We start from the raw sequence: 18921 nt of genomic DNA on the forward strand, positions 1-18921 counted from the left end.
TTTAGTTTGGCTCTTTGTGGAACAGAAGAGCTTGTATATGAGGATGTCAAATAAAACAGGAAGGACGATACATTAGATTTGGAACTGTTCAAGTTATATTGCAGTGAAGAGTAACACTAGAGTGTAATTGGGCGTGAATCAAAATATCTCTGAGAGTGACATGGAAATATCTTGGTATCTAGAAGCCCAAATATTTAGGCTGTGAGGTTAGGAGAAGCAGATGTAACTCTAAGATTAGGTTGCAAAAAATGCTTAGGAAAATCATATCAAGAGGCCAGCTCTAACTGTACCTGAGATGGCCTCCAACCTTCACCACCGAGAAATACAGACTGCTTCATGATATTAATGTAGGACCCATCCAATGTATGTAGGTAATTTGGATCCTTGCCTGGGAAGGAGGGGACAAAGCAAGAACAAAGTTAAGTGTGTGCGCACACTTAACGTTATATGTGTTAATTTTATATGTGTTTCTGTCTGTCTGTCTTTGCCTATACCTCAGAGGGGAGTCTATACATAGAGTAAATACATTTATAAATATGAAAAGGGAATATTGTTTTAACATTTCATATTACATTTTTATTTTAACCTTTGCAGAATTGTGGAAAATCACTATTTTGAATAAAAATAGAAATGCCTAGACTCTTTGGGTCAGAAGAAGGGATAAGTTTCAGTTCCTAATCCAGATACCCTCCAGTATAGTCCTTTCTACAATATCACTTAGCACCAAAAATTAATTTTAGAAATGGGCAAGATATATATTTATAAACTCAAATTTTAAAAATCTGATGAGTTGTAATATACTTATGATTAAATACTTCCAGTGATGAACTCCTTATTCATGAAATAGCACTTATGTCTAAAACATTCTCCCTTACAGTCCTGGAAATGCCTTATTAAGAAATATCCAAAGGATTTTTGTTTGAGAAGCACTTCAAAATATCGCTGATATCATTTCTATTAAGTCCATAAAGAGCTGAACCTGGCTAAATAGAACACTCCTTATCATTATAACATAAATTCCATTATTTTAACATTGTATTTTATCAAGTTTTTAATAATAAAGTGACTTCTACCAAACATTAAAACCACATCTTAATAATGGAATACTATTCAGCCATGAAAAGAAATGAAATGCTGCTAGACGCTACAATGGAGGAACCTCGAAAGCATGCTAAGTGAAAGAAGCCACACACAAAAGGTCACATATTGCATAATTCTATTTATGAAATGTCCAGAATAGGTAAGTCTAATAGAGGCAGAAAGTAAATTAGTGGTTGCCTAGGGATGGGTAGAGAGGGAACAGGGTATAACTGTTCATGGACACAGGGTTTCTTTTTGGAGTGATGAAATTGTTCTGGAATTAGATAGTCACAATGATTACACAACCTAAAAACCACTGAATTAAATTCCTGAAATGGGTTAATTTTATAGTATATGAATTACATCTCAATTTATAAAACAATAACCAGATCTTAAGTCATAAATCTCAAATTAAAAATAATTTTGATAGGCATTACTATCCTAGGAACTCTGAACTCAATAAAATGGCCAAAACGAATACTAACATTAGCTCTGTAAAGTTTAGCTCTCTAAAATTACCCAGTGAGGGATATTGAATAATTTATGAATATGGTTATACTAAAGAATATCTCAGTACCTTTATGTTAATACTCTATGATCCATAGAGAATTCTGAGCCCCTTTTTATTTTACAGGGAAGTGTAGGTTTCCTTCAAAGAATTTGTGATTGCACTTCTGAAAGATCAGGAAATTTCAAATGTACAAATGGATTCTTCAAAGAAAAACTGACAATTTAAAATTGTTATTATAGGCTACTTCAAATATCACAGGGTTTCTGTTTCTTGAGGTTTAACTTAAAACATGTGAATTGTATTCAATATACTTGAAATGCCTCTGTTTTTTCAAATGACAATCACACATCCTACAAAAACTGAAGTAGAATTTATCTTGTGGCAGGTTAATTTTGGAAAGATGATACTACCTAAAGTATATATCTGTTCAATTTTTATCATTATAACTTTAATATATAATGTATATAAGACACATTATTTTCCTTTGAATAAAAACAAAGAACTCCCATTTGAAAAATAAACTATATGTGTCATTACATTTTTCCTGTAAAGACACATGAAATCTTACATTATGCTTTAGAATCTGATTAAGGTCACTGTTGTATAATGGTGCTCAACTTTTATATCCTTATTTGTCATGTTAGAAATAGTACATGTCTTGTCTCATTAGCTGTACTATAAGCTCTAGGGACTGTATGTAAATCTCGATTTATTTTTATGCCCAATGATAATGTCTTACATACAGATAGGGGCCTAATATCTAATATATGTTGAAGATTCATTAATTAAGTTGTTCGCATGATCTAATTCTCCATGGCAAAGTTTCTTTATAGGTATGTGTAGTATATTCGATTGCCAAGAATTTTATAATGTAATCAATTAGTGAACAGATTTCTATGAGCATTATGACATAGAGCTTTATTATGCACATATACAGTATGAAAAAAATTAATACTCACAGTTGTAACCAGGTGCAATACGGTGTTGGGCTTCAAGGCTAGCCAAGGTGATGTGAAAAATGATGTGCAGCAACAGGAAGGAAAGACTGGTAAAGCACAGAGACTTTAATAACCGTCCCGTATGTCCTAAGGGATAAAAGCACAGAGATTGTGAGAAAACTTAAGACGAAAAACACTCATTCTGACCTTTGTGCAGTTCCACATAGAATATGCTTCTATATAATGTATAATAATGTAGGCTCACTGAAAAGTACATAAAATGTAACAATTACTCTCTTAATTGTTAATCTAAAGCTAAAAGCTATCATATTCTCTTTGTAAAATTATATAAATTAACATTGATTAAAAATTCAATGTAAAAGAAAGAAGCCTTCCTATTTATCATAGTACGCTACCACAAAATTAAACCACAAAAATCCCCTGGCCTAGGAATTTTATAAGGGAGTTCTGCCAACTTTGAAGGAACAGATAATCCCTATCTAATAAAAGTAGCTCCAGAGAGTAGAAAAAGAAGGAATTTCCTAAAACATTTTACGAGGATAGAGTAACATTAATTTCAAAATTAAGTAAGCCTAGAGAAGAAAAGGAAATTTTAAGCCCATTTTACTTATGAACGTAGACAAAAATTATTTTAAAAAATATTTGCTAACCAACTGAAATAGCATAGTAAAAATATAATACATTAAAATAAGCTATGGCCTATTGCAGAAAAACAAGTGTGGCTTAATATTAACAAATCTATAAGTGTAAGTCATACACTAGTAGGCCAAATCACAATTTTCTCAATGGATACAGAAGAAGTATTTTACAAAATTTAAAATCCATTCATAAAAAAAGAACAGTCAGAAAACTGGGAATAGGAGGAAGTATCCTTAATATGATAAAGGATTTATACCATAACTAAGTCAAACATCCTGTTTATGTTGGAATTTTAGACATAGCCCATTCATGTCAGAGAATGATCAAAGACACTTGATATCTTTGCCACTTAAGATATCACTGGGTGTACTGGCCAATGTTATAAGAAAAAAAGGATTATAATAAGTAGAATTATTTGCAGATCGTATGATCAAATGCAATTATTTGCAGATGATGTTATCATCAATATAGAGCATCAACTGAATCCACAAACCAACTATTAAAACAAATACAAGAAAATAATTCAGACACATCATCTTACAGAAATCAGTATAGCACCTCTAAATTAATAATAATCCAGTAAAAAACAAGATACAGCTTAAATTAGCAACCCAAACTGTATTGTAACGTTTTGTTAATGTATCATTCGGTTAGACTACAGTCTCCAGGTATTTAATCAAATACTAATCTGGATGTGGCTATGAGTTTACAGATGTGAAAAAAGTCAAAAATCAATTGAGTGTAAGCGAGGATATTATCCTAGATAAGCTGAGCAGGCCTGATTCAGTGAATTGGAAGGCCGGAAAACCAGGCTGAGGCGAGAGGGGTTGGCAGTGGGGGAGGAATTTCTGCCACCTGTGGATAGCAGCTTTAACTTGTGCGCATGAATTTCAGCTTGCCCTTGATGATGATTTTCCCTTCCTGACAGTAGCCTACACTGTAGATTTTGGACTTCCTTAGCCAGCTTACATAATCAATAGTGCAAGCCAATTCCTACAAGCTAAACCCTGACTGATAAAAAAGCATCTAAGAATTAACTTTAACAAAGAATATACCAGACCTTTATGAATAAAATTGTAAAACTCAACAGTAAAACAAATCAGAAGACCTGAATAAATAAAGAGATTTGCCATATTTATGAACGAGATTACTTAATATGATAAAAATGTAATTTTTTTTCCAAATTTAGGCTAGAAATTCAAATAAAGTATCAGTAGAAACTTTCAGGCTTTCAACAAAAATTTCAAAATACACATGAAAAGATTTTTTGAGGAACTAACAAACTTATTTTAAAAATGTATTTGGAAGAATAAAAGCCTTTGAATCACCAGGTTAATTTTGAAATTTCGAGAAATAAGACCAAAAGTGGGTGTGTCTTACCAGACATGAAGGTATACTACAAACCCATAAGTTAAAACAAAACAAATAAACAGTAACTTAGATTCCTATGGAGAGGAAAAAATGTCAAATGGAATACAATATATAGAGCTCAGAAAAAAAAATATTTATATGAACTTGATAAATGTCAAAGTTGACTCCACAAATCAAGAGGAAACAATAGCCTAACAGATAAAAAACTGGCTCAACAAATACAGAAGAAATAATGCCGGATCCTTGCCACTAAGTTGATCTCCAGATGCATAAAGACCTAAATGTGAAAGATAAAATCCTAAAGTTAATAGAGGAACATATGGGATAATAACTTTGTGTCTTTGCTGTGATGATTTCCTTCTAAACAAACTATAAGGTAAAAAAACAAAAAAAGATGAATTTGCATTACAATTGAAGATTCAACAAATTCCACCATAAATAAAAGTTATTGACAAATGATTAGTTGGGACATCCAAGATGTACAAGAAATTAATATTTAGAATAAATAAAGAATGCCTGCATATCAACAAGAGGAGGGATACAATCCCAAATTACTTGACATATAAAGACTAGGAAAATATGACTAATTCTCAAGAGAAAAGACACTATGGTTAACCTTGAAATTATCCAAATGTTCGAATTATTAGAAAATGATTTTAAAACATGCATTACAGCAACACTCCCTAAGGTGAAGGTAAACAATCTTGAAATGAATGGAAAGATCAAAGTTGTCAGTGGGGAAACAGAAAGCACAATAAATACGTAAATATAAAATTTTAAAACTGAAAAAATACAATATCTGAAATTAAAAATTCACTGATGGGCTCAACAGTAGAATACAGATGACAAATGAATGAGTCAGTAAATTTGAAGAGATGAATAGAAATCATCCTGCATGAATAACAGACAGCAAAAGATTGAAAAAAATTAATAGTATCTCAGGGACTTGAGAATCAAAAGATCTATCAATCACTTGTCACAAGAGTTATCAAAGGAGAGAAGAAAAAGGTTGGTGCAGATAAAAACTGGGGATAATAGGTAAAGATTCACCAAATTTAGTGAAGACATTATTTACATATTCAATAAGCTTAATAAACACTAAATGGGATAAATTCTAAGAAACCACTCTCAAATACATAATAACGGAACTCCTGAAAGCAGCAAGAGAAAAATGTCACAAACATACAAGGAGACAACTATTTGAATGTCCACATAATTTTTATCACAAACCATGAAGTCCAGAACACAGTGGAAAATCATCTTTAAAGTTATGAAGGAAAATAGCTATAAGCCCGGAATTCTGTAACCTGTGTAATCTCCTTCAACAATACAGGCAAAAAAGACATTCTCAGTTGAAGGAAAATGAAGAGTATTTGAAACCAGGAGATCTACTCTAAAAGAAATGCTAAAGTATGTTCTTTAGGTTGAAGGAGAAATGGTACCAAAGGAAAACTTGGAACTTTAGTCATGAAGTAGAGCAACAAAACAGAAATGAATAAAAAGATGCTTGTTTAACACACACACACACACACACACACATACACACACACACACACGTAAATATCCTAATTACAGCCATGCTTCAATTAATTCATGGCATTTCTAGAAATGATCTCTATTTTTCTGGTTTGGGAAATATGTTATGTTTATAGAAATAATTGAGGGTATTATTATAGCTCATGTGTTTTGAGTACTCAGTCTTACTTATTCAAGAAATATGAATTATCCAAAGATATGTTACTTAATAAATAATCACTCATAATTAGAAACATAAGAACATGTGGGATATATTAAAAAGGATAAAAAAAAAACATATATGCTTACTTCGAGATGACTTGTAACCCAGTTAGCAGGAAATAGGCAATTTATGGCCAGAATGATATGGTACCAAACTGTACATTTATACATTATTTTTCTATGATTATTAGAATACTGAAGCAGAAAAAAATTAATATTAATAGAAGGAATAAAGAAGGAGAGAAAGTAGAATTTATTCAATAAATTTAGCTAGGGTTTTATTTATCGATTTTGTTTGTTTTAATGTATTTCCTCAAATAGAGTTTTAAAAAAAGACTATTGTTGCTTCATAGATTGCATTCAGGAACTGGGTTTTAAACACAGGTATGAATCCAACTCTTCATTTATTATACTTTTGAAAGTAATTCAGAGGCTACTGCTTTAGCCAACATTTCCAATTATCTAACTGTCAAGTGATTTTAAATGTGACATACAAATGTGGAAGATCCACAGTTCTTATAACTGTATCAATATTTGTAACCTAATTTGGAAATTTTCCACTTAAGAAGCAATCCAATCCACAATCCCAGCAATTTTTAAAGGAGAACTCTGATAAAAAAAACTCTGGTAATTTTCTTTTTGGTAAAAATTAAACACACACAAAAAAAAACCAAAAAACTTCATTGATATTGGCTTATAGATAAGTTAAGTGAATCAAACTCCAATTCTGCGTAAAGCCAGTGTTTTACATGTTACTTCAAAGTCTTCTTCACCTACCCAAAAGGTATTTTCATTATTTATCTACAGCTTAATTAGAAAAACCGAGTAAAAGTACCATATAGATGACATACATGGCATTTAGAAAAAAGTACCTTGAAGAGCAAGTATTTATATTTGAAGAATTTCCTACAATTTTAAGCTCCGGATAGGACAAATGAAAAGCAAGTTGATACACAAAAATGAGGGTCTTCTTTTCAACTCATAATGAGGTTAAACATAGACCCCTATTAGCTGGAAAGAGTGTACTGAGACTTCAGAGCAAACTAAGCAGTCAGGCTTTTAGGTTGAGTATATGAAGCTGCTAACACTAACCATTCTGACTTACAAGAATAGGCTTTTCATTAGTATCAAACCAATATAAACGGGGAGAAGAAATACACATCAACTACTCTATTTGACGTCTCATTGAGGTCATCATTCCAGCACTCCTCAGCGTCCATTTTTTTGCCAAAAAGAACGAATCACAGAAAGGCTTCTGGGAACACTACAAAAGCCAGTGGGAGAACGAATGACAAGATCATTTCCCCCCAGAGTTATTCCCACCTTCACAAATTGGACTAAAAGCTTCCCCTTCATGTCTCCAAGAGAAACTTGGAATTCCCCACTGCACGCCACCTCTTAATCCTCCCTTGCAAAAGCTCAATGTTCTATTTCTAATATTTTTACTGGCATATCATTGGAGCCAAAACAGGTTTTTTTCCCTTCCCATTTGGACCTATCATTTATTACCCTGTCTTTATGTGTTATTATTTAATAACTTTTAAAGTGTTGTAATCTCTTCTAAAAGGTTCCCCACAGTGAAGCGAACACTATAATCAGAGAGAAAAATCATGCCAGTGAGAAAAACAGTGCTCTGGGTATATAGGGGAATGACAGCTAAAGGCCAGGGAAAGAGGACAGGAAGCTGCCAGCCTTACAAGTATCCACTCCATCCCTCCTTCAAAACTGATGATTCGTGACCAGGTCTCATTTCTTCTACATCTCTCCTTACCACTTGCATACAAAGAGACCTCTTTATAACTCTTATATTACATACTGTCTCTATCTGACACTTGGGAATATATATTTTATAATGTTAGTTGCTGTTCTCAGTTGGGTTACCAGGAAACAGACTCTGAGATTGAGACTGGTGTGCAGGAAATTATTAGAGAGAGCTCTCTGCCATAGCACTGATAGGGGAGTGATGGAGGCAGGCCTGAGCCAAGGGAGAAGCTGAGCTTGGATATACTTGTAGGGGAGCCCTCAGGGGGTCCGTCCTTGGGGAGCTTTGGAGCCAGAATAGCTCTTCAGAGATGTCTAGAATTGAGGCAAGGGTTCTGAGCCTTTGTACTCCACCCACCTCCATCATTAACCAGAAACTAGATGTGAACTGTCCCCAGAGATGGGTGATACTTGGGCAAGGCAGCTTCCTACAGTTAAAGACCTTTTTTTTTTTTTTTTTTTCCTGTGAGCAGTCATGAGTCAACACTCCAGGAACCTGGAGGAATAAGTGCCATGTTCATAGAGGGAGATTGGGTGGCACCCCACAGAGCCACTAGGTTCTCTTGTTCTAGACATTTATTGTGATCAGATAGAGCATAAGCATCTTGAAGGTAGGGACTGCCTCTAACATAGGGTCTCAAGCTTAGAGGGTATCTCATTACCAAATATCTATGGGGCAATAAACTGGCCTGAGGGCATAAGTAGCAGGACGTTCCAAATCCAAAAAACACCGAGGACCTGGGAATTTCAGGCGATGATGTAGTTCTTATTTTGAGGTACCTTATTTGCTCTAGACACATAGAGATAATAGGTAAAATATGAAGCAGATCACCAGAAAGATATACCAGGCGCCAGCATAAGATAAATATCTCTAAGGGTCAGAAATCCAAGAGAAATGCAAATCTGTCCACAGGCTGGACTTGAAGCAGGCAGTGAAAATCAAAGTTGGCTTCCTGGTGAACATTTAATTACACGCTCAGGGAAAATAAGGATCCATAATTAGGAACACTGATTAAAACGGGTTTAGGATACAAACCCAAGCTTCACGGATTTTACAAAAATGCTGGAAAAGAATCTGCTCTTGAGCAACTTTATGATCTGTGGTTTACAAGGAGCTGTATGCTTAGGGAAGAGGGAGAATGTAGATATGCCATATTGAGCAAACCCAAATCCCCAACATCATCGAAGGACAGATCTCTGAACCATTAAGATATGACTTAATTCTCCACTGGGGTCCAGTGGGTCCAGGTGGGAACAACTGCAAAAGCACTAGACAGAGACAAAATCATGGGGGGTTGTCTAAAGAGAACACTGAAATGAGAACAGTAGAGGAGACTGAGATAGAAACATTTCTGGTTTGATATGAGCAAACAAACAATAATTCAGCAACACATAAGGAAACACAAAGCTAGAAAATACTATTGGGACATGAATTCACCAAAGGTACAATGAAAATTATGAAACATACTAAAAATGAATTACAACTAAGTTGCCTGGGATCCTCAAAATGATAAATCAAATCCTGAAAGGTGAACAACAAATTATTTTTTTTAACTAGACAGAAATGAAATAAAATAGATGACACTAAACAGAGCAACTATCTGTTTTAGAAATTTAAAATATAGTCATTTAATTAGTAAAATAGATCAATAGATCAGCTAAACCCTAGATTGGATAGAGACAAAGGTAAATTTAGTGAACTGGATGACAGTACTGAGGAGTTTACCCAGAACTCAACACAAACTAACAAAGAAGTTGGGAGTTGCAGTTGGGAGACATAGAAGGTAGATTGAGAGAATTTGACATATGTTATTAGGAATTCCAGTGGAGCGGCATAAATATATTTGTAGAAGACATTTGATGTGTGGTCTTATATTCATTTATTTGTTAATTTACTCATGAAGCGAACAATTATTTCACAACTACGAGAGAGGCATGTTGTTAAAGACTTCCTAGTCTCCAGCATAGAACAAGGATATATTGTATCCTTGAGATAATACATGCTACTGTGAAGCAGAGAAAATACTAGGTGCATCATAAAGATAGTAAAAATTAGAAAGAAATTGGAAGTAACATTTTTACTTAAATTGATCAGAAACAATGTTTGTAAAAGTAGACTTGTACATGAGCATGTATGGGTTAGAAGAAGCCAAAGCTTTCAGCAGAATTGGAAATTCTATGTCCTCTATTTCCAAGGGCCAGGTAGTAAACATTTTAGGCAAGGACCCAATTCTGCCATTATAGTGCAAAAGCAGTCACAGACGATACATGAACAAATTAGTAATGGCTGTGTTCCAGTAAAACCTTATTAATAGACACTGAAACTTGAATTTCAGGTAGTTTTCATATGTCATGAAATAATTTTGATTTTTTAACCATTTAAATTAGCTCACAGGATATACAAAAACAATGGTGGGTAGAGGTAGATTTGGTGTGTGGGCTGCCGTTTGCTGACCCATGCCCTAGCTGAAGAAAGCACACTTAAAAGCAAAATGTTCATAAGTATAAAAAACAAAAAGGACTGTGCTTTGATATTCAAGAAATTTCCTGGCAGGCATTCCACTAATTCCATGATGTCTGAGAGTCATTCCCCATTTATGGAGAATAAACAAAGCTTAGTGTTGACTCCTTCACACCAGGTCATAAACATTGGCACTCACTCTTTGCATTCACATGGCTCTGTTCCCTGGAGTAGACCCCACACCCACCCCCACACATTCACTTTCTCTAATTTCACCATTTCCGAAAGGAAATTAGGCCAGAAATCAGAACGTGAGTAGTAAAGATATGCCTAATTCCTAATATTATTTGGTAGATATTTGGTTGTGATATTTTATTAGAGAGAAAAATATTAAAGTAGAAAAATATATTAATACACAGAGAACCTTGTATGAGTATACGTAAGACTTCCTTCTCAAGTCTGAAAAGCCAAACTATGGAAAGGAGGCCAAACTGTATAATTCAGTTTCCAGGCCCCAAATAAAACGGCTTTCCCTGCACATTCTCATGGCCCTCCATTGGTGGGGTTAGCAGAAAACAGGCCAATAGAAACATCCAATACAGATATGAAGAATTTTCTTTAGTAGGATCAATAGATTAACCAGTCCTACTCAAACAGAGGACATTTCCAAGCGCAGTGAGTACTGAGGCTTCCTCTTGAATGGCTACTGCCTTTGCCTTGGGTCAAGGGTAGGTTTAAGCAGAGATTCAAACACAGGAGAAAGCAAGTTGCTCAGGCCTCTGCAGAGGCACCCCAGTGATGAGCTTTGTCCTTGTCCTTCCAGATTTTCTTTCTGGAGGACAACACAGCACTTGGAAGCTGAATGATGCAGTGAGGTTTAAGAATGTGTATGGTATTTACTAGAATACTGAGAAAAGTTTTCATGTAAAAGTGAAACCTCCGAATTAGGGCTTTTTGAAAATTCAGTAAACAAACTATAGGACTAAGGGAAAAGAGTCACTATTTTGTGTTGCTTTTCCTTTAAAACAACAACAACAACAACAACAACAACAACAACAACAAAAACTATGTTATGATTTCTGCAACTCTGACCCTAAACAGCTGATGGTATCCATGTTTTTCTGCTGAAGCCTGAGAAGAACAGGGAGGGTGTGAGTGTGAGCCTGTGCCCTGCAGAAACTCGCTGACTGAAGACATCTTCCTACCCCATGTCCCTGTGAGTTCCCAAGGATCTGCATATGGCACATGGGAAAGAGTTGTTATCAGTGACACCTCTGAGCACCAGGAGTCGGGGACAGCTATTCTGCTCCCTGGTTCCCTGTGGGTGGAAATCCTGAAAACTTCAGAGAGAAACCAAAAGAGAGAAGAACTAACTTAGATGTTTACCAGATATGGCTTTGAAATGTCCTGACTGGAGACCCTGCTCCACTCCACCTCTGGTTCTAGAATTTCACAGATTTCTCAGACTGAGTACCCCACCCACCCACACACCCCATGTTTATCCTCAGAGCTACTCATAGAAACTCATCTGTATCAGGGAACAGCTACTTGGGAATAAAAAAGCCTTAGTCATTTTTTAGATGATTCAAAATATGAGAAGTATGGTTTGATGTCCATACATTTCCTTTCAGCTTAGTTGCCTTAGGGAATTGAGTGAGAGAGGATATGAAAGGGAGAAGAATACAAAATAAACAAATAATGTGCAAGAAAAATCCACTCTCCCGATCAAGGTGTCAGAATCAGAAGGGAAAAATTTTTTCAAGAAATTTTGAGGTTAATGGGTCTCATTTCTGAGAACTTCAGTTATCTTAATAATTCATCGTTCAAGAAAGGAAAAAGCATCCTTCTAAAAATTTGTTTCCCTGAATGCTTTCTGCATTGAACACAATGCAGTTTTGTCAGAGGAGAATCCTTTCCAACATATTTCTCCAGATAAATGACTCGTACATTTACTAACATTGACCAGACTATAAGCTTCTTGAAGGTAAGAGCCAAATATCACACCTCTCTAGACACACCCTAGTGCCTAGCACAGTACTTCACATATAAGAGACCCCATTAAATGGTTACTGAAAGGACATAATAATAAACAAAAATCACATAAATGAGAAAAGGTGGTCCTTGTGTACTGATCTCAATATATGTTGGCAGGAACATTTCACGTCAAACCAACAAGAAGCCCTCATACTTCTTGTTATTTTACTAGGCCAGTTTGCCAAATTCTGCACCAAGGGATCTACGAATGGTAATGAATGGGAGAAAACAATTAGGTTATTGAGTCCATTCCCCTCCAGGGTAGGCTTACTCCCTGTGGAGCATTCTTCCAGCAATAAGCTTTAGATGTCTCCTGCACAGTATTCCTGCAGGTCCTTGAGGAAAATAATGAATTTGACTCTGAAAAATGTCCACCCTGCAACACTTCATTGTCTTATAACCGTGTAACTTTGCCTTTGTCTTTTTTTTTCCTCACTTCTGTTTTCAAGAAGTCTAGTTCTCCATTTATTGAGTGCCAGGCATGAATAGCCGCTTAAAGAATGAGTTACTCCCTTCAGTATTACATTGATGAACATGCAGGACCTCGGGGGTGCTGCAGCGTCACCACACACCTGAGAACGGTGAAAGGCAGGTGTGGGTTACAACCTGTCAACAGTGCTTCTGTCTGCTCACCACCTTCATCAAGGTTTTTCACATCTGCTTTTTTGCTGGCGTGAGACATCCAGCTTCGTTGGCCAGGACAGTCTTTCTGTCCTGGCTGGCTTATCAAGAGAGACTTTGTGTGCTGTTATCTTCTTGCTTTTTCCCACAGGGAACACATACCAGGTTACTATGACTAACTGCCTGTGACCTACTGTGTTTATTCTCTCTAACCCTGAGCTTCCTTCTCAGGCTGTGGGCGCCAGGCGGGGCAGCTGTCAGCCAGCATTGCCTTCTGTTTGTTGTTTGTGCTCACAAGCAACAGAGGAGTGACTCATCTGCAAAGGGGGTCTCTGGCATCTATTATCCTCAACTTCTCTGCCTAGAAAGAGCCTAGCACATTTTCAACAACCAGCCTTTTAATGAACTTTTCATCATTGCTACAATGATATTTCTTGTTTGTTTGTTTATATATGAAACTGGCAAGAAGACAATGAAATTTCTTTTTTTAGATTGTATCTGCCTATTTCCTTCCTTTTGCTCAGGTCTCAGATCAGATATTTAGATCTTCCCTGGTCATCCAAGCTAAAACAGACACCATTCCCCAGGTGCTCCTTATCACATTATCCTGCTCTCTGCATACTTCACTATTTGCAACTACTAGTTATTTACTTTTTTTTTTTCCTCTCTCTCTCTCTCTCTCTCTCTCTCATAAGCTTAACAAGTGCAAGGGTCCCCTTTGACCTGCTATGGCCATCGACTGTGATTGGATGTCCATCAGCTTAGGCTAGTAGGCCGTCAGCTGTAACCAGTGAGCCATTGGTCACTAATATAACTGCTGTGGCTACACTAGCAGCAAATGGGGGCTAGCAAGAAGATGGTGGCTGAGTTAGCAAGAGCGGATTGCAGAGAGGTGGATCTCGCCAGCGAGAATATAATGGTATGACTCCCCTATCTATGGCTCCGTGGGTGTTCCTGTTTGGCCTCACCATGTCCTGCATTCTTATGTGGGGAGCGGGAGCTAAGACCCCGCGTGACACCCTACATGACCAACATTATCTTTTTTTCTCACTTACCAGGATTTATACCATTAAGAAGATAAAAATAAGTACAGAGATTTAAAAAATGTCCTCAGAAATAAAACAGTAAATTGAATTATTAAGGCAAATGAATACATCTAGCTCTCATTGGTTATACTTCTTTTAACATAAAATCTTTAAGTCACTTGTCCAGACTGAATAAAGTGAAATGCATAAATATTTAGTGTAAAATCCAATGCAATTTGGTAAATATTTGCGTCTGTGAAATCACCATGACAAGATCTAGAAGATTTATACACCCAGAATGTTCTTCATGCCCTTTCCAGTCAATTCTCACCACTTCATTGGGATTTAAGAATCTCAATGAACCCCAAGCATCATCGTCAAAGAGAAATCACTCTGGGATACATGACAGTCAAACTTCTGAAAGTCGAAGAGAAAGAGAAAAAAATTTAAATAAATATGAACAATCACAAGATTTATGACTAAAATCATCAAAAACTATGAAATCCAGAAAATATTGGAATGACATATTCATCATGCTGAAGCAGAGAGGAAAGTTTTTCAACCAAAAATTCTGTATCTAGTGAAGCTATCCTTCAAAAATGAAGGCGAACATAAAGACACATTTGGACAAACAAAAACTAAGAGGATTTGCAACCAACAAACCGGTACTACGAGGACTGCCAAAAGTTCTTCAGAAAAGGAAAATCACACTACTAGGCAACATAGAAAGGAATGAAGAGTACAGAAATGGTAAATATGTGAGTAAATATAAAAATCACCCATTGTTCCCACCTACATAAGTCAGGAAAATTCCCACTGGCTCCCAACTGCCTTCAGAGGGCATACCTTCCTCCTACAGTTGGCAGGTGCAATGTGTATTTGAGAAAGGGTCGACACACGTATATACAAAGGAATACATAAACCTGGGACTTTTTTACCCACAGTTTTACCATCAATCACTTCGTGGACATCAAAATGTCTGAATTTGGAAATGTCCCCTTATAAAGGAATCTTTTTGCCAGATCATCTAGAAACTGACCAGACTACTTTTACCTTCTGTTCCTGCATATGTGTACCAGCCACAGCAGTGACTTTGTGGTCATCACCCAAGACGCTGTCTCTGCATTAGAAACAAGCCAGCCACACCACAACACCAGGTTCTGCCCAACCAAGAAACATCAAAGGAAATCCTATATGCCTTCATCTTAATTAGTTCATAGTATCAGTGGCTAGTTAACTCTGATGACTGCCTCCCTTCCTGGCCACCTGCACATTCTATAGCGCAGTGATGACTTTCCCAGTTCCTCAATTGCTTGCCTATGACCATTTGTCTTTGGCAATCCACTGAGCTCCATTCTTTATTGGGTTCACTTGCTTCTGCCATATATCCCAGCTTTTCACCTTTGATAATTGATAGACCTCCAGCTCTGATCATCTGTATTCCAAATCAATTGTACAGTCCCAAGTTCCATTCACTGCATATCTCTTAATCATTCCCTCATCCATTCTTACATTTGCTGGCTGCATACTATATGCCAATATTATAATGGTTATGGTGACTGAGGTAAACAATATACAGACCCTGTACTAGAAGTACTCATGTTTCAAAAGAGGTGACGGCACAGTTAGTTGACTTAAGGGTACAGGGGATGACAAGGTGTTCTGAAGGCTTAAGGCTTGAAGTGTGTCCTGCTCTTCATAAAGTTAATTAAAGATTATAAATTTTTTGGAACCCTCATGCTATCCATAATAATAAATCTCTCAGCTTATTAATTCAATAGGAAAACATATATAGAAACTTTTTCATATAATAGTAATTGTTTTTATTACCTTCTTATATTATCCTTTCAACTGTGTTGAGCATTAAATTTGCTTCAAACTACTTATGTGATTTTGTTTAAGTCCTTCAGAATCTCTGTGATTCACTCTCTTGCTACATAAAATCAAAGATTGCCTCAAAGTAGAAATTGTGGTAGGGTGTTGTTAGTTGTTATTTAACTGGACAATATATACCAAGAATTTTTATTAAATAATGCTTGGGTAACTGGGGAGTCTCTGAAGGGTACAGGGATTCACAGGGGTTGCTGTGCATGAAAGCTACTTGGGGGTCTTACATTGCTCTGTGTTGGGTCCTATCATGGGTTTGTTGTCAAAACTCCTTAGGTAATTTTACAGCAGAAGGTTCTGGATGAGGGAAATTTAGGCTTGGTTCAGCAAGTAGACAAGGCAGACTGTGGAAGTGCTTATAGGTCTTAATTTTTAAAGATTTTTAAACTTCTTTTGTATTCATACATACTAATCATATAAGTAAGGAACTATTAAAAAAATGTGTTATGGGCTGAATTGTTTCCCCTTCAAATTCTTATGTTGAGGGCCTAATTCTCAGTACTTCAGACTGTGACTGTATTTGGAGATAGGGTTCATAAAGAGGTAACCTATGCTTCCTATAAGTTAAAATGAGGTCATAGGGGGTGGGCCCGAATTCAATATGACAGGTCCGAAGAAGTTAGGAGACAGGCACACACAGTAGGAAGACCATGTGAAGACACAGGAAGAAAGCAGCTATCTATAAGCCAAGGAGAGGGGCCTCAGAAGAAACTGACTCTGCCAACACCTTGATCTCCAGAACCATGAGAAATAAATTTCTGTTGTTTAAGCTACATACTCTTTGGTACTTTGTTAGGCAACCATAACAAATGAATATATGTGGGCATTGCATGAAAAGATTATGAAGGAACTTCTAAACCTTCAAGATTTTTGTAATCCATTGACCTCTAACCAAAAATACGTTTCAAACTGCCCCGTAGCTTTCATTCTATAAATGTGTACTAATACCCACTAGGTGCTAGCATTGTGCTAATGCTATGGATAGCACCTGTGTTCCAATAACACATAAACCGAAGGGAAATAAAGGTCCTCAAAGAGAGCTTTACTTTACATTTGGTCTTCCAAAGTTGTTTAATAAAGCCTTTCAAAATGCTGCCTGTATGCTGTCCAGGGTCCTTGCAAGATCGTGATTTCATGCTTGTAAAATGCTCTGAGAAGGATATTGTGCTCTACAAAACTCAAGAATGACAGACACCTAATCACACAATCTTCTGGAAGCCAGACTCTCACTCCACACACTTCACCTACATCCATAATACCTCTGGGAATAGAAACGTAGCAATAAAATGCATAGTCCCTCCAAGTGCACATGAATCAAGTCTCTGGTTGAAAGGGTCTTGACTTACTAACCCATATTTATTTCTAGCACCGCTTTCTCTGAAAAAAACTCATCAACTTAGAATGGAGGGAGGGGCTCTGAGAAAATGGAGGGGAAAACTAAATGGACATCTGCAGGTCATTAAATAATACAAGAATCTAAGTCTATTGGCCATTATCTTGCCTTCGTGGTAACTGCCATAAGGGTGGGGCTCATGTCTATGTTCTACGTATTTAAATACTTAGTCCAAACTAGTACTTGTTCCCAAGAGGAAGCCCAGTCAATGTATTTTTTTAAAGAATGAGTATATTATGAAAATCGTCCTATTCAATCAACAAATAGCTGAAATGTTAGATTAGTTTTTAAACAGTGAACTTATTTGTTAGTTCGACCCCAATTCATTGTGCACTTACAATAAAGGCCAGACACTATGTTATGTAGTATGAAAAAACAGGGAAGGCATGGCCCTAACTACAACTTGTCACCTCTAGTCCATTAGTCATAACAGCAAGGAGCTTTTAATAGAGAGCAAGAATATAGGACTTAGGAACTTTTAGACACATTTTTGTTTTCCTTTGACATTTTAATTTTAAAATGACATCTTTGATTTCTTTATTCGTTCATCTATTTGACAAGGATTTGTTTACACTTGGTCTTTGTCTCCTATAACTATACTTTTAAAAGGGGGGGGGGTCTTAATTTGATATTACCAATTGAACAATGTCATGGGGTTAAGGTTATAAAATAAATATCAGTATCAAACTAATCTCTCCTGACAATTGGAACCTACCATACCAGAGTTTGACGTTTTTCTCATATAAATCAGAGCATGAATACATGCTAACAGCTTTCCTTTTGTAGGAAACTTAGATACATTTAAATGTTTCCTTTCCATATCTAATAAAGACTTTATTACTGCATGTATTAGGACAATATTTATATTTTAAATATGCTAGATAATTTTACTTTAATACTCATATAACAGAATTATAATTCTATTTTAAATAGAATATCAGCCTATGCAGTGAGCATTCATCTTTCCTTTCTATCATATTTATTTTCTGTCATTCAACTGCTATACCCTCACAAGAAAGATTCAAAGCCTGGATAGTCCATTCCATTACCTTGGGAGAAACAGCTACAAAAAAAAGCTGTTAGCTGCTCTATGACTTGCATTCCCAAGGGAAAATAAATGCACAATCCGTGATATATCTAAAGTCACCAAAAAACACGTAAATATAAACATCTATATAATTGAAAACAGACACGTTACCAATGGTTTCTTTCCATTGTTCTTATCCCTTTCCAAAAGGAAAGAAGTCTTAAAGGAGGAGTTAGCAAGTTGGCTCTATTCTTCAAGGTAAAATATTTTCAAGGGTATATAAACCTGAATGGTTGTTTCTTATAACTTGAGAGAATATTTTCAGCATCCTCTTTAACTTCCTGAAGTACTCCATTATGACTTCTAAATGTCTGCTAAAGCATCTATGCACAGCGGTTAATGAGCGTGTTTTTTT

At 36.0% G+C, this 18921-nt stretch overlaps 1 protein-coding gene across 1 annotated transcript in view; it reads right to left on the reverse strand.

The window, feature by feature from the left end:
- PIEZO2 (piezo type mechanosensitive ion channel component 2) overlaps window positions 1-18921 on the reverse strand; it is a 457095-nt gene that overhangs the window by 297872 nt on the left and 140302 nt on the right. The window contains exon 4 of the mRNA XM_081077986.1: window positions 2551-2676. Coding sequence (XP_080934112.1) covers window positions 2551-2676 — 126 coding nt within the window. The remainder of the gene's footprint in view (window positions 1-2550; window positions 2677-18921) is intronic.

This window comes from Rhinolophus hipposideros (assembly GCF_964194185.1).
Source record: "Rhinolophus hipposideros genome assembly, chromosome: 17".
Taxonomy (NCBI): domain Eukaryota; kingdom Metazoa; phylum Chordata; class Mammalia; order Chiroptera; family Rhinolophidae; genus Rhinolophus; species Rhinolophus hipposideros.